The 27,089-nt window shown below is 45.1% G+C and overlaps 1 protein-coding gene across 1 annotated transcript in view; it reads right to left on the reverse strand.

Annotated features, from left to right (window-relative positions):
* VAT1L (vesicle amine transport 1 like) overlaps nucleotides 1-27,089 on the reverse strand; it is a 181,433-nt gene that overhangs the window by 75,713 nt on the left and 78,631 nt on the right. Inside the window, exons 4-7 of the mRNA XM_058279672.2 lie at nucleotides 25,818-25,960; nucleotides 15,594-15,697; nucleotides 13,344-13,399; nucleotides 9,311-9,505 (exon numbers count right to left, since the gene is read on the reverse strand). Of these exons, the coding sequence (XP_058135655.1) occupies nucleotides 9,311-9,505; nucleotides 13,344-13,399; nucleotides 15,594-15,697; nucleotides 25,818-25,960 (498 nt within the window). The remainder of the gene's footprint in view (nucleotides 1-9,310; nucleotides 9,506-13,343; nucleotides 13,400-15,593; nucleotides 15,698-25,817; nucleotides 25,961-27,089) is intronic.

Genomic DNA, 27,089 nt, shown 5'->3' on the forward strand with positions numbered 1-27,089 from the left:
TGGTGTGGATGAGACTGTTTCTAGTTAGAGGCAGGAGGCAGAGCTTGTGCTATGGTGTGGATGAGACTGTTTCTAGTTAGAGGCAGGAGGCAGAGCTTGCACCAGGCTGGTGGCAAGGAGTGCCCTAAGGCCCTGGACAGCTTGCCTGGCACATCCTGTGTTCTTCTTGGCACCTTGCTGGGACTCCCTGCTCTCAAAGATCTCAACTCGGGGGATATGTTTTCAACACACTGTAGCAATAATAGTAAAAACTGAGAACTTCCTCTCTGCCAAGCACCCTTTGAACATTATTAACCCCCTTCTTTCACAGCTGATTGTCCATAAGCAAGTCAACAAGGGACGTAAGCGTGGGGGACCCAAAAGCAGGAATTCTTAACTTAGGGTTGGGTTTATGGCAAGAGGAAGAATGTTGAGGATGTCTTTGGGCTCAAAACCATCCCTAGGCCTAACTAACAGATAACCAAGGAATTCCAGCAGAGTTGCGGTCAACTCCTACACTCCAGTTCTTTGGGCTTGCCCTGGACAACCAACAAAACAGTGATGATGGTCATGTCCCATTCCAGAAAACAAGATGTATCTACAACTGCAAGCAAAACAATTCCTTCTCTCTGTCCCATACTATCTATGACCCCTCTTGCCCTGAAGCAGTCAGAGTGGACATCATCCCAAATCCCTCAAGACTGAGGGTGGAACATATGGGGGGAGGGGGGGTGGTAATCATGGACCAAAGTAAATTTATTGTTATTGTAGTTATAATCTTGGGTTAAGGGAAGAATTTGTAATATTTATATAAAGATCGTGGCTGCCAGGGTTCAGAAGGGAGGGGGAGGGATGAACAGGTGGAACATGAGGTATCTCCTCTCAAGGTCTCCCTCCCCAGCCTCCCCATCACTCCATGCTCAATCTGGATGGAGCTTTCCCTGTGTACTTGAACGTGCCTGCTCACTGCCTGCCTCTGGCTCCTCGGCCTTTGTCCAGGCTGCCTAGCTCATGCCCAGCTCATGCTCCCACCCAACTCTTTTCCTTCAGCATTTGCTTCCTGCTTATGGAAGTGTCTGGCTGTTCATTTTCCATACTGGCTGCTCCTTGAGGGCAGATGCAGGTCTTCTCATTTGCAAGTGTGTTTTCAAAGCCCAGCTTGACACACAGTAGCCAGGCACTCCACCTGGCATTTGTTGAAAGGATAATGTATTAGTTTCAAGTTGATGCAGTAACAAATGACCACAAACTTATTGGCTTAAAACAAACAGAAACAAACAAACAAAAAATATTACTTTCTTATAGTCCTGGATCACAGGCTGCAATGGGTCTCACTAGCCAAAATCAAGGTATCTGCAGGGTTATGTCCCTTCCAGACGCTCCAGGGCAGAATCAGTTTCTTGACTGTTCTAGCTTCTATAGGCTACCCTCATTTCTTAGCTCATAGTCCCTCATTACATTTGCTTTTTCTCCCCCTGCTTTCATGGTCACATCATTTCTGGCTTTGACCCTTCTGCCTTCCTCTTATAAAGACCCTTGTGATTACTTTCGGTTCATCCAGATAACCCAGGCAAATTGTCCTTCTCAAGATCCTCAGCTAAGCACATCCACAAAGTCCTTTTGCTATATAATGTCACAGTCACAGGTTTCAGGGATTAGGATGTGAGCATCTTTGGGGGCCATTATTCCGCCAGCCATGGAAGAATAAACTGAGTCAGAGCTGTGTCTTGATTTGTTCGATCTAGTTGATAGCTCAGAGCTGGGTTGAGGGCAGGTACACAGAAGGAAGATGCTGATGTGTTAGAGCTACAGAAAACACACATGTCTGGGCATGCTGGGAAAATGTGTGTGTGGACAGAAGGGCAAAATTACGTTGAACTGGAAATCCTAGGATTTCACTTGACAGAAAGGGAGATATGGCAGGAAAGGAAAAAACAAAGGTTAAGAACATAAAGCAAACAGAAGTCATTTCTGAGGCCTGTTTCCTCATTTGAAACAAGGCAGAGTAGACCAGGCCGAGTAGGTTTCCAAGGCCCTTCAGTTGGGATATTAGTGTGGACTGCAGCCAGGGTTCAGAACTTCCCACATTATGCCTCCTTCATCTCCTAAATCCCCTTCATCCAAACTTAAACAGCCTTCTCTCTCTCTGTATATACATATACACATATATATGATATATGATAGACATTTCACTTTTACTGAGATATAATTCACATACTATATAATTCATCACACAATGTGGGAAAAAGAGTTTCACCTGTTCTCTTGTAGATGTTGCCTTATTATAGATGTTGCTGTTGTTCCCTGTTACTGTAAATGATGTTGCAGTTCAGATAGCAAAAAGCTGCTTGGTAGTTTCCAATAAATATGAGGCGGAAACTAGGGTCAAGGCTCTCAGTTCCAGAAGCTGTGACTCCTCTGGCCCCACCTTTATCTCCTCTCTTGTGTCTTTCTCTCTGTCCTTTATTTTGTAAAGTTCTATGTTGCCTTCCCTTTGAGCCAACCTATCGCTGAGCTCGTTTGCAGCAGTATAATTCAATGGTTTTTTTGTCTATTCACAGAGTTGCACAACAATTATCACCATCAATTTTAGAACATTTTCATCACTCAAAAATAAAAGAAACCCTGTAGCCCATGAGCAGTCATTCCCCATTTCCCTCCAACCTCCCGCTACCCCCAGCCCTGGGCAATCACTTTCTAAACTGCCCTTCTCTTGATGCTGCACCTCCTGGCAATTTTCCAGGCAGCTGTTCTGTTCAGTGCCAACTGTGAGGCCTATGCTGGTGGTCAGCTTGTCCTACCCACACGTTCCCTTCCTGATCTGCTACAGTCAGACTTCTGCCCTCATCACGCTCCCGAAACTACTTTTTTGAAAGGTCAACAATGACCACCCGGTCAAAGTCCAAGGCTTTTCTCTAGGTACTTTCTTACCTGTCAGCAGCAGCTGACACTAATGACCTGTCAGATGGCCAAAGTGGTCCCCTCACCACTGGCCTGTCTGTGGACACCTTGTCCTCTGCTCGTCTTTGGGTTCGGCTCAGGCCTCTTCTCTCCATAGTACAGAGGTTAAGTGCATGGATGCGGAGCCAGGCTGTCTAGGTCTGAATGTCAGCTTTGTCAAGTACTAACTGTGTGATCTTGGGCAACTCACTTTATCTCTAAGATAAAAATGCAGGAGGGTGAGAAGCGGATGCAACTGGGCTCCCATCCAACATATAGGAGGTCCAGGGTTCGATGCCCAGGGCCTCCTGGTGAAGGCAAGCTGGCCCATGGGGTGACCTGGCCCATGTGGAGTGCTGTCCTATAGGGAGTGCTGGCCTGCGCAGAGTACTGCCCCACATAGGAGAGCTGACCCACGCAGACAGCTGGTGCAGCAAGATGACGCAACAAAGAGTCATGGAGGAGAGACAATGGGAGACACAGTAGATCAGGGAGCTGAGGTGGCACAAAAGAATGATCGCTTCTCTCCTACTCCGGAAGGTCCCAGGATCGGTTCCTGGAGTCGAGAAATAAATACAAATAAATCTTTAAAAAAAAAAGAAAAAGAAAAAAGGTGTCCCAGACCTGTGCAGCACAGACAGGTACAGGCCCCTGCACAGCACAGCAACCGCACCAAAAAGATGATGATGCAACGAGATTAAAAAAAAAAAATGCAGGGAACACATAATGAGGGATTAGGGACACTTTAGCAATAAACTTCCCTATAGACAAGAAAAAAAAGAAATAAAAGTAAGGGCATAATTAACATAATTTCATAAAAGATTATCATGTCAGATTGCTGGGGGAGGCTGTTTTTTCCCTACCTTTAAACTGAAAGATGACATTATCTGATAGACCAGCTCCAATAAAACCTTCTGCAGTTATAGGAATGCTCTTCTATATCTTCCCTGTCCCATATGGTAGCCGCTAGTCACATGTAACAACTGAACACTTCAGTAATTAGTGCAACTGAGAAAGAGAATTTTTAATTTTATCTAATTTTAATGAAATTAAAATGAAATATCCACATATGGCTAAGGGCTTCTATATTGGACAGTGCAGTCATAGACCTTTATGTAAATAATGGTGCCAAGTGCTACAGATAATGCCTTAAGTGGATTTTAAAAATTGCCATGATCTCCAGGTAGCTCTCTGTGCAACGTTAAATGGCAGATGAGTGAAGGTATTTTTAATCAGAGCCCTTAGCTACATTTATTCCAGGCACACATCTTTCCAGTGACCATACTTGGGGCCAGGGTGGGCCTCAGGGAATTGAGAGACTGAACAGTTCCACGCCCTTTGGGCTACTTTCTCTAACAGCAATCCCCTTGGTTAGAATTTCAAACTAGACTCCTCTGCCTGGCAGTGAAGGTCCCCATGATTTGACTCCATCGAACAAACCAAACTCATTTCTTTGCCTCACCAAGCAAACTCTGCTTTGGTTAGCTCAGACTTCTCTCTCTACCCCATCGACCCTATATATTCACACTTGTGTCTGTGATTTTGTTCACACCATCCCTCCTGCTTGTAATGTCTTTTTTTTTACCCCAATATTAGCCAAATAATTTCTATCTTTCCAATTCTACCCAAGCACCACCTCATTCTAGAAACCATCTCTAAACACTCATTTTTACATATCTCATTATTTCCCAAATTCCAGTTGTACCTGCAGTTCATACCCTAGTCACATAAGTAACACTGTGTTATTCTCCACTTGTGTCTTAGTTTTGTCTCAGCAACTAAATCATAAACTCAAGGACAGTGAACATGTTGTCTAATTCTTCTGTAGACTTTATACTCTAAAATAGTACTAGCACAGAGAAGGTACTCAAGAATGTCCCAGCAGCTAGATTCGAAAAGTGTAAGGGGGACTGGATGTGGCTCAAGTGGTTAAGGGAGCCCGTGTGGCTCAGTGGTTGAGCACCGGCTTCCCACATATGAGGTCCTGAGTTCAATCCCTGGCCCCAGTACCTCAAAAAAAAAAAAAAAAAAGTAATTATTTTTCATTCCTTCCTACCTTGTAACTGTGTAGAGAGGTCAACTTTTCCCCCAACCTAATGTTCAGCTGCACTTTCAGTATCTGGCGGCAAAGCTGATGCTGCAATGCTGCAGTGGACCCGCACAGCTTTGTGTATTAAATTTATAATAAAGTCAAAGATGGATGACTGAAAAGAAACCCTAACAGTTTCTGAAATTATTAAATCTTCTAGTTTGAGGGCTCAGAGAGCCTGAGAAAATTTCGTTTTAATCCCTACAGGTTTTCTATTCTACAGATGAAGTTAAGAGTTGGCCTGAAAAGCAATTTTGTGTAATCATTTACTGAAGTGGAGGGGAAAAATTATTATAGTGCTCCTCCTGAGGTCTACAAGCAATACGCATGCTATGCTCTCTTCCAGCCCAGAAGGGCTGCGTGGGCTTGATAAACAGCTGAGCTTGGCCCTACTGCAGCTCTAAACAGGTGTCTGTAAATACTGCAGAAAAGAACCCTCCGCAAGTTGGTGGGTGTTACCGATGAGTAGCCGTGGAAGCTTTTGTTGGCAAACATGCCACAGCCGTCTGTCTTCCCTTGGTGGAGGACTAGCCTGCTATGAGGATCCATTACGCCTTTGTCTTGTTAGTGACTGGCATCCATATATGGCTTCTTTTAAAGTAACGGTGCTCAGCCACAGGCGATTTTACCCCCACCCCTTAAGGGGCAGTTGACAATGTCACAACCGAGAAGGCAGTTGCTACTGGCGCCCAGTAGGTAGAAGCCAGGGGTGCTTCTGAACATCCTACAGTGCACATGGCAGTCTTCTACAACAAAGAACTTTTCATCCGAAAATGCCAAAAGTGCTCAGTTGGAGAGACCTGTCTTAAAGTAATAATTTCTTCTTTCAGTATATTTGTTTGTGCATTTCTTCATTCTTTCATTCATTCAACCCATATTTATTGTTAAACATAAAAAATATCCAAGTAGTTATTTTCCTGTGTGTTCATGGATTCATTAATTCACTGAGATAATAGTAATTTATTCAGCATCTATTCTGCCAGGTACCAGGGCCTTGAACAGTAGGGTCAAGGTCTTTCTTCACATAGGGTTTAGATTCTGATGGAGGGGAGACATAACTCTAAATAAGTTAAAAAATAAACGAACAGGATAATCCCAACCAGTGATAAGCGCAATGAAGAACATCAACCTGGGTCAAGGGAGAGAATGACCCTGGCAAGAGTGGCTATGGGGGATGCTACTTTCAAGAGGGCAAGTAGGGAGGCCTCTGTGTAGAGGTCACCTCGAAGCTGAGACACGAACAATGAGGAGGAAGGGAAGTTTTAAAATGGAAGAAGCAACAGGTTCAAAGGCTTGCGGCTAGAAAGGTTTGGGTGGATTCAAGGATCAAAAACATGCATGTTGCTGAAACTTGGAAGAGGCAAGGCAGACAAAGTGAGGTTAGACTGGGCAGGGCCCTGCAACGGTAAGAACTTTAGACTATATTCCAGGTGGCCTGTGAAGCCATGGGAGGGTTTTAAGCAGGGTGGAACATGATCTGGGTTAGCTATCAATGAGTCCACTCTCTCGAGCAGAGAATGCATGGGAGAGGGACAATCAGGAAATGAGGGACCAGTCAGGGAGTCCAGCCTCGATTAGAGCGGTCCTGATTGTCTTTACAGGGAGAATGAAGGAAAGGAATTGGAAGATACTTTTCTGCATTCTGAATCTGTACTCACTCCTTTTCTACTCCTGACCTTTCCCCCTCTCCTGCACTCCCAGGTGCATAAAAGGGCTGGAGTCTTTTGTTCAGATCTCCCTTGGTAGTGAGACAACCCCACATCTGCACTCATGCATCTGACCCTCTCCCAGCACCGTTCCATGTAGAAAATGGAATCGGGGAGCTGGTGCTTTCTCCCCTTCAGCCTCCTGCTTAGACTATCTCAGTAAATGACTAAAGCCTTGACTGTTACTTTCATTTCGGCTTGTCATCTTAATTGATCACCTTGACATCCGGCAGCTCGGTGCTCTCCCACTTAGTTCAGCTCTTGACAGTGGCACTTCCTCTCTGACCCTTCTTCAGTGGCCTCCCATAATACTTAGAGCAAAATTCAAATTTCCATCTGGCCCTGCTGACCTTTTCAGGCTTACTGGCACCCTTCCTCCCGTGGTCTGCAGTGATCCAGAGAACTGGCCACGTGTCCCTTCAACGAATCCACTGAGACCTTTCCTTCCTCGTCCCTTTCCTTTGAGGGTCTCTGCCTGGAATGCTCCTATTCTAGCTTGTTGACTCCTTCATGTCCCAGCTCAAATGACACCTCCTCGGAAAACCCGTCCTTCTCTACAGTCACTCTATGGCATGTATTCTCAAGGGGAGCAAAATCATCCCCAAAGGGGTGAAAAGCTGCTCTTAGAGTATACAAAAAATCTTATTCTTTTTATGTCTACAACAAACTGCACATAAAGACGTACATGGCACATCTGTGGTTTCAAATTTCAATGGGCATGATTAGGGGGAAAACTTATTCTCTTCCAAGCACTTATCACACGTGGAAATACCCTGCTTATTTTGTTCACTTTAGTTTTGTCTGCCTCTCCATCCTCATCCATCCTCTCCATCCTCACCCCAAAGATAAGCTCCATGAGGGCCAGGGACTGGCCAACTGCTCCCCACTGTATCCCCAGCCTCTGAACAATGCTGGACACATAGTGGCTATTCCATAAATATTTGGTGACTGGATTACTATCACCATGGTAGAAAGTCCCATTGCTTCAAGGACTCATTGGGCCTACAGGGGCCCTCTTGGGTTTCATGGGTCCCTTTGGCACTGAATTTGATTATAAGTCCCCTTCTCTGCCCCATGGACAAATTAATCTCTTAGCTGTGGTCTTGACTATTCTCAGTTTTCTCTCTTCCCTGACACTGAGAACCCAGTAATGAGGCAGTCTAGCCCTTCCCTTTTCCAGAGATAGTGTGGTATGCACCATATGGACATTAGACTCTTTAAATTAAAAACATTTTCAAGGAAATTATAACAATAGGCCAACCATCTTAGAAATTACACAACAGAAGGCATACATGATTATCTGATTTGATTTAGTAATAAATTGAATCACAGCAAGCATCTGCAATGGAAAAAAGATGGGAAGAAAGCAAACCAAAATGTTAACATTATGCTAACTAAAATGTTAATCTTCGGGATGTGGACTCATGGTTTATATTCTCCTTTTGGTTAATTTATGAATTTCATATAATGAGCATGTACTACTTTTGCAAAGTGAAACAAAATATTTTAGTGATGTCAGAGAGGCATATATAGGCACGCTTCTGGTCCATGTATTATGGACCAGCCCTATTTGACACAGTGACCCTAAAATAACTTTTGGGGGAATTTCTGTGCATAGAGAAGTCATTGGATTTTGGCCAACTTAGTCTGTTTCAGCCTCAAAACTAGGAGGACAGCCACATTCTGTTCCATAGAACTTAGTGTTGTTAGATTTGTCAAAAGTGTCCATGACCCCGAAAAGCATAAAAAGGACTATACTCTAAGGCATCTCACCCATGAAAAAACGCAAAACTACACAATCCCATGTGTTTGTAAATTTTTTTTTTCAGGGGATTCATGGTTCCCTGGGTTATAAAACCCTGACTTAGAAGGATTCCTCAGTGAAATGCCTCCTGAAACTGAAGCCAGTTCTCTTCATTTTATCCTTGTGGGCCGCTACCATAGGTTACTTCCCAAATACCCAGACATTGTCTGTTCTTGATTTCCTAAACCTGATCTCCTCCTAGCAAGACCCATTTGAATCAACAGAACCAGTTCATGCTTCAGTATCCTAAACAGTCACATTAAAGGTTCTTAATCTTTTTTGCCCAAGGAACGTTTTCAAATACCAGAGCTTTTGGCAGATCACTTAAAGAGAAGACTCAGTGCAACACTGAACTCAACAACTCAGCAAAACTACAATACCCTTCATGACAGCTAACAACGGCTCGCAGGGCCCAAAGCCTTTAGGGTTAGCGCACAAATCATTTCAGCTCTGAGCCACTGTTCACCCTGACCAGGATCTCTTAAATAGGCAAAAGGCAACAATATACGAGACCACACAACAACGTGAAGGCTCTCTTTTAACCCAGGTGGATTTTACACTGTGATGCAAATTGGGTGGCCCACCCAGGAAGGAGTCATGACACACCCAGCATATACCAAGGCACATGGTATGAGGACCGCTAGATAACGTAAAGCCTTCCACAAATTCAAACCACTATCCTCGATGAAAACAAACAGAGCAAAATCATTTAGTTTAAGATCGTATCTGGCTGCCCAGGCATCCCTGGCCTAAGCCAAGGAGGTTACTTGCCGGGGAAACCAGCATTCTTACCTCCTCCAGGGCCCACAAGGAGTCCACCACGGGCTTGATCTTCTTCTGGCGGTAGAGCCCCACGAGCTTGTCCACCACGCTCCGAATGAGGCCCGCACGGCCCTGTTTGAAGAGCAGGTTTAGAAGGGAAAACCCTGCGATGACTTTGTTCTCTTCATACAGCTTGATAGGGTTCACTTTCTCGACCTGCCACCACTAGAAGGAGAGACGGCACTGGGTTACAAGGACTCAGGGACGGCCACCTGCACTGCACTGCCAATATTAGCAGCCACTGCAGGGGGAGGCGGGCGCTGCGTGTGGGCAGATTCAAGCTGACCGAAGACTTAACTCTTGGGCTGGACTTTGGAAAGCATCTGTGTTGCTAGGCACTGCCTAGAGTACTTGGGACACGGTAGCTAGTGGTGCTTGTGAAAAGTTCAGGGTCTGGGTGGGAGAGAGGGCCCTTCACAAAAGCAAGCCCCAGGCCCCCTGTAATTGAGACGTTAAGGAATAGGGTTAGGATCATCAGCTACGGGGCCATGAATCCTGGTACCACTTGCTCACTGTTATTCTTTTTTGCCAGTGTATTCTCAGCTGAAGAGCGGGGAATGATATTGCCTCAGGGGTTGTCTGGGAGAATTAGGTATGAAGCCCTGGGTCAGGCTTAGGAAATGGTGGTCATGGTTTTGGGGTTGGTGAAGGGAATAGGCTGGCAGAGAAATTTACAAATTACAATGGGGACGTGGCAATGGCATAACAAGGCTGAACAGGGAGAGATGAGGAGGAATTCATGGGATGAAGAAGCATAGGGATGGGGGATATACAGGAACCTCTTATATTTTTTAATGTAACATTTTTTGTGTGATGTATATATCTTCAAAAAAATACAATTTACAAAAATGATGTGGTCAGGAGTGGGGAGTGGGTTATATGGGAACCTCTTATGGTTTTTTGTTTTTTTTTTAATATAACATTCCTTGGGATCTATTAACTTTAATTTAAAAAAAAAAGAAAAAAAAAACCTGAAAAAAAAATTACAGGGAAGTGTAACATGGGAAGAAGAAAGAGTATGGGGCGACGAGGCCAGTGCTGAGACTAAGTCAGTGGTTCTCAACTGGGATGATGATGTTTCCACTCAGGGGACATTTGGCAATGTCTGGGGACATTTTTGGTTGTGATGGCAGGGAGAGGCAGTGCTACTAGCAGCTTGTGGGTAGATGCTGGGATGCTGCTCAACATCCTACGATGCATAAGGCAGGCCCCAAAGAAAAGAATTACCCAGACCCAAATGTCAACAGCTCTGAGGTTCAGCAACCTTGGACTAAACCTCTGGGTGGGATAAATGCAACTGGTAAAGGTGGCTGCCTCCCTTCCAGCATCTCATCTCCTCCCAGACACCAGACTAAACAAATAAGCCATTAACAACCTACGGAAATGATTACCCAACTGCTTTGCTCTGATTTAACTGCTTTTCCTTTGGTGTTACTTATCATTTAGAAATTTAAACTCCCAGTTTCTGGAAGTTCTAAAAGATGAAATGCTTAATACCAGTTTTAATACAGAAGGCAACAAGCGATGCAATGGGCCCCTGATTATATTCATAATATTTATGTTATCGGTGTGTTTATTTATAATCTGTATCATTCCAAAAAGGATTGAGGATGCTCACAAAAACGAAAGATTTTAATTTTTTTCCTAAGGTAAGAAAATCATGTTGTTGGGAAAATAATTGTGAGGAAATCAGGTTTAAGGCAGGGATGAGGTTCATACATGGAATTTTCCCCCAAAGTACATTCCAGAAGGGCCTGGGGGTGGTTTGAGAAGAGTGATGGGCTGCTTGCTGTGAAAACAAAGGTAGAGAATGATTTTAGTAACTTGATTAGCAGTGTATCTTCAATGCCTCTACACATGTCTATAGAAGGAATGCTTGCCGATACTATAATAATTGTGGTTAAGAGAGTTCTGGAGCCAAATGCCCAGTTTTGAATCACAGCTCTGCCACTTACTAGCTGTGTGACTTTAGGCAAGTCACTTAACCTCTCTGTCTATCCACTTCCTCACTGTACCTACCTCACAGGACCTTCATAAGAAGTAAATGTGTTAATACATATAAAATGCTTAGAATTGCGTCTGGCATATAGTAGGTACTCTATCAATGCTAACTACTCAAACTATCACCTTGAGTTGGAAGGCAATTTTGATTTAGTAAATAGGATCTGGAGCCAGACCGCTTTCTAAACGTCAGCTTCACCTGTTATTACCATCTTCTTTATGGTCTCAAAACAAATGGCCCCTTTGAGAAAGAGTGAAGCACAGGCTCTGCAGGAGTCTTAAGGTGGAAGACAACATAGCCAAGAGATTCCAAGGAGGCCTTTAGCCGCTAAGCCTCTCTTGACTGTATGGAGGAAAATTCCTTTCTAGAGCCTTCCAGAACAAAATCCCCATTCTACACCCTGGCATTAAAGATGCCCTCTCTTCCATTTGCTTCTAACTGACCAACTAACATTGGACCAGGCCTCCGAAAGGGAAAGTCTTCATTCTTGAGTTCCGGCTGCAAAGTGCTGGGAGAATGGGCACCCCAGTTCCCGGCAGGGGAGCCTCAGCCTCCACGCTGCCTGTTTTTATGAATGCCTGCATTGAACACGGACACGCTGCAATTATTTTGTTAACATTGGTGTGCTGTGATTGTGCATTTCAGGGAGAAAGGGAAAACATTTCTTACAATTGTATGTAATTTGGGACCAATTTGGTTACCCAAAGCAGCCTGGCAGGATCACGTTAATTGGAGCCACAACAACAAAACAGCTGCGAGTGGTACGAAGCCCGTCGTAAAGGGACACGCTCCAGTGTCACCCTTGTCTGAGATTCTGTTCTTGTTCTTCCTGGAGATTCCCTAGTTGACCTGATTCTTGACTCTGGTTTTAAAGGGCAAACGCAAAGGGAGGCCCTTTAATGCTAATCTCACGGGAGCAGGGAGTACTATCCATTCCAGAACCAAGGAATGTTTGGGGGTGAAGCTTTTGGCAGCCAGAGGTGGCACCCAGGAAGCTGCACTTAGAGGGAACCAATATCATGGCTTTCCCTGGTGACGCTATTTAAAATGCCTCCACCCCCATCCTGCTTTGTTCTATCTCATCGTTCTGTTTTTATTCCCCTTTGGAGGTTTTAGAACCAGTTACAATCATGTTATTAATGTGCTTTACTTACTGGGGGTTCATCTCCCTCATTGGAATGTAAGTGCCACAAGAGCCAAAAATGCCCCCCTCATTCACCGTGCAACTCCAGGGCTTGGCCCAGGTGTACAAATAGTAGACAGGCAGAAAATGCTTGCAAAGTGAACCAACTGCACTAGCTGCACAGAAGGCTGGGAATAGAGGAGCTACTCCTCTATTTCTCCTTATGAGGAGCAGCAAGTCCCTGTTCTGGTGGGGTAAGAATCAAAGCTCAAGCCTAAATTAGTTGAATTCTAGTGGGAAGCTCCAGGTGAGGACCTGAGAAGGTTCCTATGGGTTGAGTGCTAGAGACGTTGCTTCTCAATCGCAAAGTAGGCATCACATTCAGAGCGTGATACTTTAGGATAGTGGTTTATAAACTTGCCCATGTCTAAAAAAGTTAAACGAGCCCTGCCTCCCTTCCCAGAGACAATTCAGTAGATTAAGGATACAGAGATATCTCAAGTAATCCTAGAGAACTGGCAGGGAAGTGGCCAAACTGAAAATTGGCCTCTCCATGGGGCAAATAAAATGAACCAGTGCTAAGTTCAATTTTGAGCAATGAATGAAAGCCCCAACACTCAACCAGTCTCTGTGAAGCAAAAATGAAGATTTCTTAACTTTCCCTGACACTCCCACCTCTCTGCTTCTTTTAGAGAAAAGCAGCCCAATTCTGAGTTCTTGCCCATTTTTAATGAGCAGAGCAGGAATGCAGGTTTTATTGCAACTGAATGAAGGACATGAAGGACAAAAAGGATTAGGTCAATGACCTTAGAAGGAAGAGCTCACAACATGCAAATCAACACACCACCATAGCACCTTAGCTGTGCATTGATACTTACTGATTTTGCAAAGCTAAAGAAGCTCTTGGTCTCCCCAGTCACCATGTTGGATGAACCTGCAAATGGAGGATTCCCAAATCAAGGAATTGCTAAGGAAAACATATCTTGTTACACATGGAAGAATGGCAGTTGTTTGGTCCAGACCTGGCAATAACTGGAAAACAAATTTAATCCAGTTTTGTTTTTTTTTAAATGAGGGAAATGGGGATGAGTGGGTAGGTGGTACCCAGTTAACTATTCTAGCTAAGTGTCCCTGGATCAAAGAGGAAGTAGCATTTTTATGGTAATCATGTCACTGTTTTGGGAAATTGGGCATGGGGATCCTTTGGATTTAGGCCAATATTTTAATATCACGATATGTTTCTGAAACATCTCTTTGATTTCTTTTTGGACACTGAGAAACAAACTCCTACATGAGCCTACTTTTCTGTATTTGAATTCAATTCCCGGGCCTTGGGACCTTGGGCTATGACCTGGACTGGGTCTGGGCACCTTGGTGTGAGAGGGGCTGAAACAGATTAGATAGAAAAATGGGGTATAGAAGAAGGCAGATCCAGAAGCTCAGGAAATGGTGCGGCCAATGCATCAGCTTCAAAGAGGCCTGGGCAGAAAACCATTTAAGACAAATGGTGTGAGAAACTGAGACTTGTCCATTGGAACAAGAGGGCAGATGAGGGGCATGGTTGGGAAAGGATCCCTAACATGGTCTCGCAGAGAGGAAAAACTCCTTTGTGGGGGCCCTTTAGGGGACAAAAGGGTTCTTACCAGTGTTGTAAGTGTTCAGATTCCATATGGGTGCCTTTTCAACACTTTTCTGCCCTGTTCCCAAAGATTTGGGAACTGCTATTTAATGGGGGTGGGGGGGGTGGGGAGGGGGATCTATATTTTAATCTTTATTAGCTGGCTTGGCTGGTAAAGCACTGCTTCTGCTTCCTGGGGTGACTGCCACCAGACACCATAGCACCAGGCTTCCATTACTGATCAAACAGTTAACGCGGTGAACTAGGTACTTATGAGCTGATCAAGTTGAATTCCACCAAAACGATATCCAGGAATTGAGGTGAAAATAGAAATACTGGTAAATAGTAAGTTAGGACGAATAAATCACCCATTTGCACTTGCCTCACATGTTAGTCATATCCAATATCTCTACATTGTGCATTGACTTTCATGGCTCATGTTTCTTATCAATAGTAATAAAAAAATTCATGCATCTACCTTCAGGGACTTCCCAGTATATGGCTACTACTAAAAGAACTGAACACTCCAGCAATGGGAAGTTTACCCCACTCTGGTACCCTCAACTCTTGTCACAATGATCTGATGTTGACAAAAAGATGTCACTTATTCCCCTCCAATACCTCTTTTATAAGCTCCTCAGCTGAGTCAAATCATTGCTAATAGCAGAGACTGAGTTGATTTTCCCCCCTGAGTTACCCACAGGTAAGGCTCAATTTTCTATTGTATGTAAAGAAGAAATAAGTGGTGAGAATCTCAAACTGCAGATAACCCCAATATAGCTTTGGAATATGACATCTGGCTTCAGATCTGTACTTTTGATTTTGTGAAGATTAATGTTTACATTAGTTTGCAGCTTCTAACAGGAAAGAAGGAGGGGGAAGAGGGTTATCTCTCCAGTCTCAATTTGCCAGAGAAAACCTGCTCCCAGATGTCTTTTATCAATCCATCCATCATCCCCACCCACTCACCCAAAAGCTTAGAAGTGGAGGTAGAAGCAGAGTGGACCAGACATGTGCTCCATCTATTCAGGGCTTGTGTCTTCATCAAGACACACAAAGAAGTGGCTTAGAGGAAGGGGAGCCTTTGCTTTACAACCCCATCTTCAATGGACGAAAAACCAACCGAAAACCCCACATCTGAGCCACTCGTCTCCATCCACAGTAAATCCTACATTGCCTCATTTTCTGTACTTCCTCTGAGGCCATGAACATTTTCTATCTGTACCACCTTCTGTGGCTCAAACTCCTTAATGGTGCCATGCCATCATCTTGGTGACTACATTTGCTTGGCCTTGTCATGGACTCAGGGATCTTCACGGGAGTAGGAGGGCAGTAGAGACGTGTTCTTTTTATAATTGAATACAACTAGCAGCAAGAAGAAAATAATACAAACACCAAACACTCCCAATCCCACTACCCAACACATTTCAGGATTCAGAGCTTCTGTCTGTAGGCACACATGCAATGTTTCCCACCACTCACCACATTCCTGAAGCTGTTTAGCACTTACCATATAAAATGTAGGTGCCCAGTGGTTTGAGAAGGCTGAGACCCTTCCCAGTGTTGTCTCCACAGAGGCAATCCAAAACGATGTCCACACCTTCGGCACAGATTCTAAACGGTGAGAAGACAAAGCAAAATAGTACACCCAGTTGATCCTCTTTCCTTTCTGCGACATTTGTTTGACTCTTTATTAGGAACAGTCAGAACTCTGGGAGTAGGAGAAGCCTGGGAGGTGGATTTGCCCTCCTCAGTCTAGTTGTAAGAATTATACAAAGCTGGGGGCAGCCAAGGATCTGGTCTTGGCTTATCTTGGGAACTAGCCCTGATAGGGGAAAGAACAGGGGCATTGGGGTTGGCAGTTGAGTCTGTATCTTGTGGCCTCACTCAAATTCTTTGAGCCTCAGTTTTCTCCTTTGTAAAGTGGAAAGAGTATGTCTCTTTTCAGTAAGGATGAAATGAGGAGACAAAGAAATACTAGGCCACTGCCTGCCACATTGCAGGCTCTCCGGAAGTCAGTTAACAGTTCATATTTGTGGTGCACAGGGTGCCAGGCTCTGTTGGAGGAGCAGGAGGTAGAGTGAATTAACCAACATGTTCCTTATCTTCGTGGGGCATTGGTCTAGAATGGATTAGCTTTCCTCCCTCCCCCACCTCCCTCTTCAGTGAAGATATAAAGGTAGGTTAATGGAATTTGCAGCCTTTGATTTGTCCAATCTTCATGTCCAACCTAAAATGGACTCTTAGAGGAAGAGGGTTAAATACAGAAAACTTTCCAATAGCACTGGAGGACTACACAGTAAAGAAAATCCAAGTTTTACTCTATTAGGTAGAAAAAACATTTGTTGGTCCCTTCTTCCATTCAATTACTCATTTATTGATTCATTCACTCATTAATGTAGTTTACTAATGGCTACTCGGCTTCCAGTATGAGCAGGAGGGAGCTGTGGGTCAAGAAGGCTCTGGAGGATGTAGGACAGACTTTCCTATACACAGAGCTCCCAGTTGTGGCTGGGTCCTCTGCTGCTTAGACAAGTCTCTGCCATCCTGTGTTGGCCTTTGACAGCTGAACCTTCATGTGAATATGTTATTCAACCCTCAAGTCACATCCAAAATACAGCCCATTACAAAGGCCAATCCAAAGCCATCAGCTTAACTCCCGGCCTCATGGAGTGCTTATGGCCACAGGTGTGTCCTCTAAAGCCTTGCCTGTAAGTTCAGAACCAGGAAAGTAAGATCTCAAACCTGAGTGTGCACTGGAATCACTGGGAGGGCTTTTAAAACACAAATTGCAGAAGCCCCTTCTCCCCACCCAGTTTCTGATTCAGTAGGTCTGTGGTGGGGCCCAAGAGCTTGTATTTCTAAGTTTCCAGGTGCTGCTGCTGTTGCCGATTCCAGCACCACACTTTGAGAGCCACTGGTCTAGACTGGTTACTCAGATCTAAGATGGCACTTTTTATTAATTAATCAAATTATTCATTAAATATTTAGCATGTGGCACTGCACTAGGCTTTGGGGGATATAGTGGTGAATTCAAAGGAACTTGATTTCTTCCCCTTCAGACTTATATTAGACATTTACCAATAATTTAAAAAATGAAAATAAGGGCAGCAGATGTGGCTCAATTGATTGGGCTCCCATCTACCATATGGGGCCTTCTTATGAAGGTAGGCTGGCTCATGCCTGCGGAGAGCTGATGGCCTGTGCCCCAGGGAGAGCTGGTGAAGCAAGATGATGCCACAAAGGGAGACAGACAGACACAGAAGAACATGCAGCGGATGGACAAAGAGAGCAGACAGCAAGCAAGTGGCAAGGGGGGATAAAGAAAATAAATCTTGGGAAGTGGACTTGGCCCAGTGGTTAGGGCGTCCGTCTATCACATGGGAGGTCCACAGTTCAAACCCCAGGCCTTCTTGACCCGTGTGGAGCTGGCCCATGTGCAGTGCTGAAGCGCGCAAGGAGTGCTGTGCCATGCAGGGGTGTCCCCCACGTAGGGGAGCCCCATGCACAGGGAGTGCGCCCCGTAAGGAGAGCTGCCCAGCGCGAAAGAAAGTGCAGCCTGCCCAGAAATGGCGCCGCACACAAAGAGAACTGATGCAGCAAGATAATGCAACAAAAAGAAACACAGATTCCTGTGCCGCTGACAACAACAGAAGCAGACAAAAAGAAGAGCAAGCAGCAAAATGGACACAGAGAGCAGACAACTGGGGGGGAGAGGGGAGAGAAGTAAATAAAATAAATCTTTTTTAAAAAAAAAGAAAAGAAATCTTTAATAAAATAAAATAAAATACATTTGACTGGGAAGTGGCCGCTGGAGCTGAAGTAGAGAAAATGAGGGGGAGCTTGCTGCTTGCTGTGAGGTGGTGCAGGAGAGGGAGCAGGGGTGGCTGGCTCTGGGCTGGCGCCTCAGACCTGGTGACCAGGTCTCCTTCACCAGGTATTGTGGGCTAGGAAACCGTGCTCCTATCTTCTTACTTTTGCCTGGGTCTGTTTTCTGCCACGTTCGCTCACTCCTGTGGAAGTGGATTCTGCTCTGCTTCTACCAGCCAGCCCTTCGGGGTGGCCAAGCCCTCCCTATAAACCCTGTTTCCCCCCACCCTTTGCCTGCCGAACGCCCACCTGTGGTCAGAAGCAGCCTCTCCGGTGCCAGGCTGGGCACACCTGCCAGGTACCTGTGATGGCCCTGCCCACTCCATCTCTTTACTTTTTGTCTGATACTCCTCACTTCTGTACTTTCCCTGAGTCCACATTCTTTGCCACAAACTCCAGACACTTCCTAGTATTAGCTGGCCCCACCCATCAACCCAAGCAACCTGCAGGGTGGTTAAGCCACTAGCCCAGAAACCATGAGAGCTAAGGTGTGATGCCCTTGACCTTCCTAGAAGAGCAGTATCTCACATTCATAAGCACTTACTATGTGCCAGGTGCAGTGCTGAGCCCATCCTAAGTCTCATTTCATTTTCGCTACATGTCAACCCTCTGATTCAGGGGCCACTATTTTCTCCACTTGAATGAGAAAACTAAGGCTGAAGTGACTTACCCTAGGGGCCCAAAGCAGAGCCTAGGAGGACCCTAGTTTGATCCATCCAGAGTGGAGTAGAGTTTTACAGGGTGAGCTGTGGCCGGCCCTCGGGTGACCCCACTGCCACTTCTAGGCCACACAGGCTCCCAGCAGGAGGCCCCACGTTTGGCACATGGGAAAGAGACCCCCATAGGTCTCCTACATATTCAGAGATCCTGTTCCTCCTCTTGCCTCTCTCAGCACTTCTATAGTTGCAACAGGTAGGGCACGGCTTGCGCCTGTGCAGGGGTCAAATAAGACACAGATTGTCTCCCTCCTGCCGTCATTACATCATTTGGAAGGTCAGAAGGGGTGAGTGGGAGGGGAGGGGAGGTTGATTCTAGAAAGGACAAGCTGGGTAAAGGCAGATGACATTCCCAGGGTCAAGCAGGCATGGTTCCTGCTAAGGTGAAAAATGTACCTTCAAAACTGCATGCATTAGAAACATGTGGATGGGAATCCTGTATTTTACACAAGATTGTTCCATAAATCCACAATTTCTCTAATAATAATAATAATAGTAATAAAGTCCTCCATTCCCATTAGGGGGCAAGACTTAGTGGGACTCAGTTGGATCTATTCAAATGCTCCAGGCCCTGCCTCCCCCGGCAGCCTCGGCACTGGCCCTCCTTGGCCACTCTGGCTCACATTTACAAGCACCCTAGCACTCCTATTGGATTGTGGACATCACAAACAGAGCTGGAGTTAAAGACCTCCCTTCACTCATCAGAGACAGGCGCTGTCTCCTTTCCTGATAACCCTATTTCCTGGGGCGTCTGTCCTGCCTGCACACGTCAAATCGTAATTACTTGAAAGCAGAGAGTGAGGGGCAGGGAGCCAAAGGCAATGGTCCTTGGGTCTGCCTTCTGCTGTTGTCAGTCTGCAGATTTAGAAAACACAAACAGCCCCAGAGCAGGGATTCCACAGCCCACGTTCAGCAGCAAGGTGTTTGGGAATCCTGATCCAAGCCCTTTGCACTGTCCTTCCTTTGTCCCCAACCCTTGCCCCTTTGTTGTGAACTCTGCCTCTTCGCTCCTCACCCACACGGGTCAGCGATCACTTTCTCTGGAGTGGTATTAGGTTCCAATAGAGCAACTGCTGGGAGAGAAACCCTTTGACCTTGCCAAAAAATGAATTCCTCTTTATTGTGACCTTCTTCTCTAGTTGGATCCTTGGCATGCCACTCAGCTCTTCTGTTTCTGAATTCCCTTTTCTCTGAGAATTCATCTGGGCCACAGTTTTAACCATCACTTGATGTTGGTGATGGAGGGATGAGATTACTTCAGAGTGCTGGCACACAGTAGGCTTCTCGCAGAGGGCTGAGCGCAATGCCCAGAGCACAGTAGGCTTCTCAATAAATATTAATATTTACTATTATAGGCTCCCGCGTGTACTTGGCAACAACACCACCTCTAGGAATCCTTTCTTGATCACTTTCTCTCTGTTTTCCCCAGGAAATTAGACTCTCACTAATTTCCACTAATATTTTGATTAACTCCTACTATGTGCCAGGCATTGTGGAAGGTGCTGAAGGTACAGAAGAGCAGTAGGTAAGTATGATTTTCAGAGCTTATCCTCCCCTGTCACGCCTATGACTGGTACGTGCAAACCCAAATCGTTTGGGCAAATAGCAGCTCCCTCTACAGCGCAGCTCTGATTCTGTCCTCTGTGGACTTTGCGCTGCTTTGGTACAGGGGCTGCGTCTCATCTCTGTTCCCCCAGTTTCCAGAGGCAGCTCAAAGCAGTCACTCAGCAAATGCTTGAGGAGTGTGAGTTCTTCCCTCACCTCAGCTCCAGTCCCCTTTCCCCTGGCTTGTTGATAGACCCCTGAGGGTCTAACTCCCACACTTATATTTATTTATCTGGTTTAACGGAAATCATTACTGCTTCCGATGCCCATCATCTAACAACAGCAAAAAGGAAAAGAAGTCTTGGCTCATCATTTCAGCATTTCCCACAGTTGCTTGGTGACCACATCCTATTTTCCTACAAAATATCTGAGGGCTTTGCCTCTTCCTCGGCACTTCCATTATTGTATTCTCAGATTCTGACTGTCCCTTCTCTCATCTCTACTGTACACTGTGGGCAGATAAAATTGTTTGTGAACTCATCTTTCATAATAGCTGTTCGCGGCTTCACATCTGCAAAGGACTCCGTGTTTCTTACATAATCTAATTTTAACTCTATATAAGGGCTTTAAAGAGCCTGGCCAATCAAGCTCAGTGGTTCTAGAACAAGAGCCATTTTGCCTGTCCTTCCTGGGGACACTGGGCAATGTCAGGAGACATTTTTGGTCATAACAACTGGGGTGGGTGGCGCTGCTAATGGCATCTACTGGTTAGAGGCCAGGGGTGCTGCTCAACACCCTGTGCACAAGAAAAAACACAAAAAACAAAGACGGAAAACACAAAACCCTGCGCAGGGCAGTCCCCCACAGCAGCTTTATTATCTGACCCAAAATGTGCTGAACTTGAGCGGTCCCGACCCAGCCCCTGCCTGCCACGCCTGCATCTCACGGGGGCCACATTCTTCAAAGTGGGCAGCCTGCGCGCCTCACTGGCCTATGGACAAGCCACTCCCGAATGTTCCCGTGAGAGGGAGCAAGGGTGGTAGGAAAAGCACCAGCTCTGGAGCCAGAAGGATCTGGGCTCCTATCCTGCCGAGTGCTCAGTTGTTTGAAGTTAACTCAGCAGTTACTCAACCAGGCTGAGCCTCAGCTCCCTTATCTGTAAAATGAGCATAAGATCTACTTCATAAAATTTGCAAGCCCTGAGAGAAAGCTGCTGCATGTTCTCTGGGCTCCATTTAAACACTGCTTCCCTCCATGCACTCTGTATGTCTCACTGTCCTGCAATTGCCCATTGAGCTGTCTGCCTCCTCCACTGGACTGGATGCTCCATATCACAGGTATGGGATAGTGGCTGTCTTGTTCACCAAAGTACTTGTTGAATGAATGACTGACAAATGAAAGCAATGTCTAAAAAAATATTGTGTACCCATTTCCTACCAAATTAAGTGGTTTTTTGTGTTTTTTTTAAAATTATTTCTCTTCCCTTTCCCCCGACCCCCGGCCCAGTTGTCTGTTCTCTGTGTTCATTCGCTGTGTATTCTTTAGTCCCCTTCTGCTGTTGTCAGTGGCATGGGAATCTGTGTTTCTTTTTATTGCATCATCTTGCTGCGTCAGCTCTCCCTGTGTGCGGCACCATTCCTGGGCAGGCTGCACTTTCTTTCGCGCTGGGCGGCTCTCCTTACGGGCGCACTCCTTGCGCGTGGGGCTCCCCTACGCGGGGGACACCCCTGCGTGGCAGGCACTCCTTGCGCGCATCAGCACTGTGCATGGGCCAGCTCCACACGGGTCAAGGAGGCCCGGGGTTTGAACCGCGGACCTATCATGTGGTAGATGGACGCCCTGACCACTGGGCCAAGTCCACTTCCCAAATTAAGTTTTTTAAAAAGTTGCTTGATTTTTTTTAAAGGCAGATTTTTTTTGTCTGTATGTTATTTGTCATTGAGATACAATTGATATACAATAAACTGCACATATATAGAGTGGACAATTTGCTGAGTTTTCACAAAACATATGTACCTGTGAAACCACCGTTATAATCAAGGTATCAACGAACACACCAATTTCCCTTCAAAGTTTCTTCCAGTCCCTTTGTAAACCAAGAGGAGTTCTGTAGCATAGAAAGTATACAGAATCACAACCCTTGAGGCCAAATCGGGTCCTAAGCCTCTGTAAAATGAGGTCAAGAATTTTCACTTGCGGAATTGTCTAAGGGGGACACGAAATGGAGTAGGCAAAGGGCTTAGCAGAGCACCTTCTCCCTGGGAGAAGCCCATCCAACACGGCTGCTTTCATCCACCTTTCCTGTCCCTGCCCACCTTGCCTGGGGTTCCCTCCCCACTTTCTAAATTGTTCCCATCTCTCAAGCACCACCGTCGGGGCTGGCCATCCAGAACTCTTGGATCTTTCGCTCTTCTTTATTTTTAAAGCCCATGAAGAGAGAAGCAGGTGATTCAAGACTCCTAACTTCCTTTAGCTTGGTTTCAGCCATAGATATCCTCTCCTCCCAAGCAGAGAGAGGGTAGCTATATATATTATATGTAAGGTCGGTGGCATAAATATTTTTTTCTCTATTACCTTTACGGGGTCTAGATCAAGGTTGAGCGGCTGTTCCAGAGAGACTTACCAGTTCACGAGTTTATAAATATCAGTTGCTATTCTTGAGTTTGTACCTCAAGAAATGTTATTTTATTAACATTTTCTGGTTTATTGCACCCATAATTGTGTAACAATATATGCGATCAAAAATTAAAGGCAGGCGGCGGACTTGGCCCAGTGGTTAGGGCGTCTGTCTACCACATGGGAGGTCCGAGGTTCAAACCCTGGGCCTCCTTGACCTGTGTGGAGCTGGCCCATGCGCAGTGCTGATGCGCACAAGGAGTGCCGTGCCATGCAGGAGTGCCCTGCCATGCAGGGGTGTCCCCCGCATAGGGGAGCCCCACGCACAAGGAATGCACCCCGTAAGGAGAGCTGCCCAGTGCAAAAGGAAGTGCAGCCTGCCCAGGTATGGCGCCGCACACACGGAGAGCTGACGCAGCAAGATGACGCAACAAAAAATAACACAGATTCCCGTGCCGCTGACAACAACAAAAGCGGACAAAGATGCAGCAAATAGACACAGAGAACAGACAACCGGGGTGGGGGGGGAGGGGAGAGAATAAATAAATAAATAAATCTTAAAAAAAAAATTAAAGGCAAATCACTCTGATACCACTCCCCTTGCATGTTAGTGATTTGATTTTTTTTTTTTTTACTCTCTCCTTTCCTTTCACATCCATATGCATTGAGAATGTGTACAAAGCTGTGATCACAGTGTAGATGGAATTTGGCTTTCTGCTTTGTCACTCAATATCCCATCCCAGGCATTTTTTTTCATTTTGTGAAGCAGTCTTTATAGCTATCCTTTTTTTAGGAGCTGCATAATGTATGTGTGTGGGGGTGTACCATAACCTCCTGAGCCATTTCTCTTCTGTTGATAACGGAGGCTGGTTCGGAATTTTCACAATGACAGACAATGCTGTAATTCACCCTGTTGACACTCGCTGAGCACCTGCGATGGAGCAGAAGCTGTGCTGGGCTCCGCAACAGGCAGCTTTGTGCCAGTTGCGTTTGTCTGCTTTCGGATTACATCCAGAGGGAAGGATTAGTGGACAGAGGCTATAAACATATTTGTGGCTTCCCATCATTTTGAGTCTAATCCCAGGGGCTCTACTGAAAAACCCAAAGAACTGTTGGAGGTCACATTTGAATGAAGGCGGTGGGGAGGTGAGTCTCAGATGCTTTTGCCTGGAGAAGGAAGCAGAAGCCTCCTCTTTATGGGCTGTCACAGTCTTCAGAACTACCACTTCCTGACCCTCCTCCCTCACCACATCCGAACACCTCCAGCTGCACTTTTCTTTTCAGATTCTTGAACTTGCCACACCCTTCCTGACTATAGTGGCACATGCCATTCTCTATAGTTGGAAATGCTCTTCCCTCATCCTTCGCCAAGATTCTCAGCCAAAATCTTACTTTTCGATGAGAGATGTGTCTGATTTCCCTGACTCCATGTGTTCCATTGGCAACATCCATTTCTCTCCCAGAGCAGATTTCCACAAATGGATGAATCAATTGATTCTTTAATAGTTTTACACATTTCTACCCCCAAGTAGACTCCAAGCTCTCTGGGGACAGTGACAATCGGGTGGTTACTGCTGGTTCCCCCACCGTGCCAGGACCTAGCCCATCAGAGACACTTGATGCATATTTATTGAGTAAGTGGATGCATGAACAAATATAAAAATGCTCACAAAATACCACTTAAGGGGGAAGATTACTGACGAGACAACGGGTGGTACCAGGACACATTCACATAGTTCATTTTCCAGTCTGCAACCTAAGAGACTCAAATAAAAGCAGAAAGAACTACGTGAGAGTGATAAAAAATGAAGAAGTCTGGGAAATGCATATTCTGGAACTCTTTAAAACTAACCTGCAATCTCTCTAGAAGTTTAATAAACAGGGGATGAACTTGTAATATCTAGCTTAAAACACTCAAGTCTTAATGGAAATATTGGGACAGCCTTAAATTATATTCCCATCTCTGCATTCAAATTTTAAAAACAAATCTGAAATATCAGACCATCAGCAGACTCTTTTCTAACAGACTCCCAAGTTTCACCAAATCTGGTCTAAATCTCTCATTTCATATAACCATAAATTCCATCTTTATGTCCTTCAATTTCTATATTAATTCTGTGATTTGGAGAAAATTGTTATTTCTTTGAGATGATGCCAACTGGGCAACTTTCCTATTTTATAGTCTAGTACTGGAAAATCAGAACTCTGGCTCTGGGCACCTCTGAATTCTCTCGGAAGCTGTGAGTGACGCAGACCCTGAGACGCAGCCTCGAGTCCTGAGCTGCAGCAGGGGTGACCCACAGAAAATACTGGCAACAGTGGTGACAGCTAGGCTTCTAGCTGCCCCTCGTGTTGACATACACATGGTCACAATCAACAGCTTCAAGAGCACAGGTGAAAAATGGATTGAATTCTTATCCAACCTTCCCCCATGGGTGACTGCAAAAGCCTGTGGACTGATCGCTCTGCCTCCGGCCTCCCCATCCATTCTCCACAAATTGCCAATGGTTGTTCAAAACCCTAATCATGTCATCACCTTAATCCTTTGGCAGCTCTTGATCACACCCAGGTTGGAGCCCACATTCCTAGTTTGGCGTACAAGGTCTGTATGTGTCTCCTTGCCCAGTCTCATTTCTTGCCCTTCCTTCCTGGGTCCCTGAATCTCCTTATGGAAAATCACCCTCCAAACACCTACCTTCAGCTGTTATATGAACAAATGAGAAGTAGATTTCTATGTGTTAAGACAATGTTACAGCAGCTAGTATAACCTTAACCTTAACATTAACATTAACTGTGCAAGTTACTTAATTGCTCTGTTTTATCATCTGTGAAATGGGGATAATAATAGTTGTAGAGGATTAAAAGAGTTAATAAATGTGAAGTATTCAGCACAGAATCTAGTAATATTAAGCCATCAATACATTGCTAAATGAATGCCACTGTTTTTAAAGAGAGAATATTAATATTCTTTAGAGCAAACACCTTACCTTTTTACTTCTTGCACATAGTCTGCATTTCTGTCAAACAGGTGGGTCACGGAGTCTTTGATTGCTTCATGTTTGAAAGTAGAAGCTGTTCCAAAGACAGTCACATTGGGGATGGTGGAACACAGCTGAGCTACAGCTTGGCCCTGAAAGTGAAAAGCAATAGACAAGTCACACACAAGAGCCACCATCCAAAACTGGCTTGTTGGGTATAGTAGAGCAGTGTTTCTCAACTTTGGCACTACTGACAATTTTCAGACTGGTTAAGTCTTTGTTGTAGGGGTCTATCTTGAGCATTGTAGGATTTTTTTTTTTAGCAACATCCCCCTAGCCTCTATCCACTAGATGCCAGTAGCACCTTTCCATTTGAAAACCCAAAGTGTTTCTAAATACAGCCAAATTTTCTCTGGGGGACAACGTTCTTCCCTGCTGAGAACCACTGATGCAGAGGAAAAGTTGATGGGTACTGAAGTCAGACAGATTCAACCTCAAACCCCAGTACCAAGATTAATAGCTGTTTTTGAACCACAATGAGCCTCAGATTCCTCATCTATAATTCTGCATAATGGTAGCCACTCCTTAGGCTACTGGAAATGTCTTAGTTTGGATCTCCTAGAAGCAGACCCCAAGACAAGAATTCGAGTGTAAGTACTGTACTCGGGAATGATCTCAGGAAATACCAGGGTAGGGAAGTCAGACAAGAGATGCAGCAAAAAAGGCTGTTATCAAGTTCATTTCCACTGTGGGCAAAAGGAGCTCAACAACCCTGGGGAATTCTGAGAGCGAGTGTAGACCCTGCCACAGAATTATCCCAACCCCAAGATGAGGAAGTTCGTTATGTATCCATCAAAAATTTCCATCTGATATTGGTTGGATGCTGCTTCTGTAAAAGTAATTCTCACACATTCTGATTTGTCTTATGGGACAAGCATGTTCCCATAGCTAGATAGAAATGCTCAGAAAGCAACCTTTAGCATGTGGAGGTTGGCCCCACACAGCATGGCCAACAACATGGTGTTAAATGAGGCAACTTGTAATACAGGCCAAGCACCTGGTACAAATGTGACATTTAATAGGTATGCAATAAATCTTAATTGCTGATTAAGCAAATAATCAGTGGCTCATTACATCCAGGACTGAGAGGTCTAGGCTTATAAGGAAAAGTTCAACACACAAGTTTCAAATATTAAACCAGTCCAAGTCACATATGCAGTTAGGAATGGGTGATTTTCCATATTCTTTTCAATATGGTGGATATTGTCATTGCTGGGCAAA

Source organism: Dasypus novemcinctus, chromosome 18, assembly GCF_030445035.2.
Source record: "Dasypus novemcinctus isolate mDasNov1 chromosome 18, mDasNov1.1.hap2, whole genome shotgun sequence".
Classification (NCBI taxonomy): Eukaryota; Metazoa; Chordata; class Mammalia; order Cingulata; family Dasypodidae; genus Dasypus; species Dasypus novemcinctus.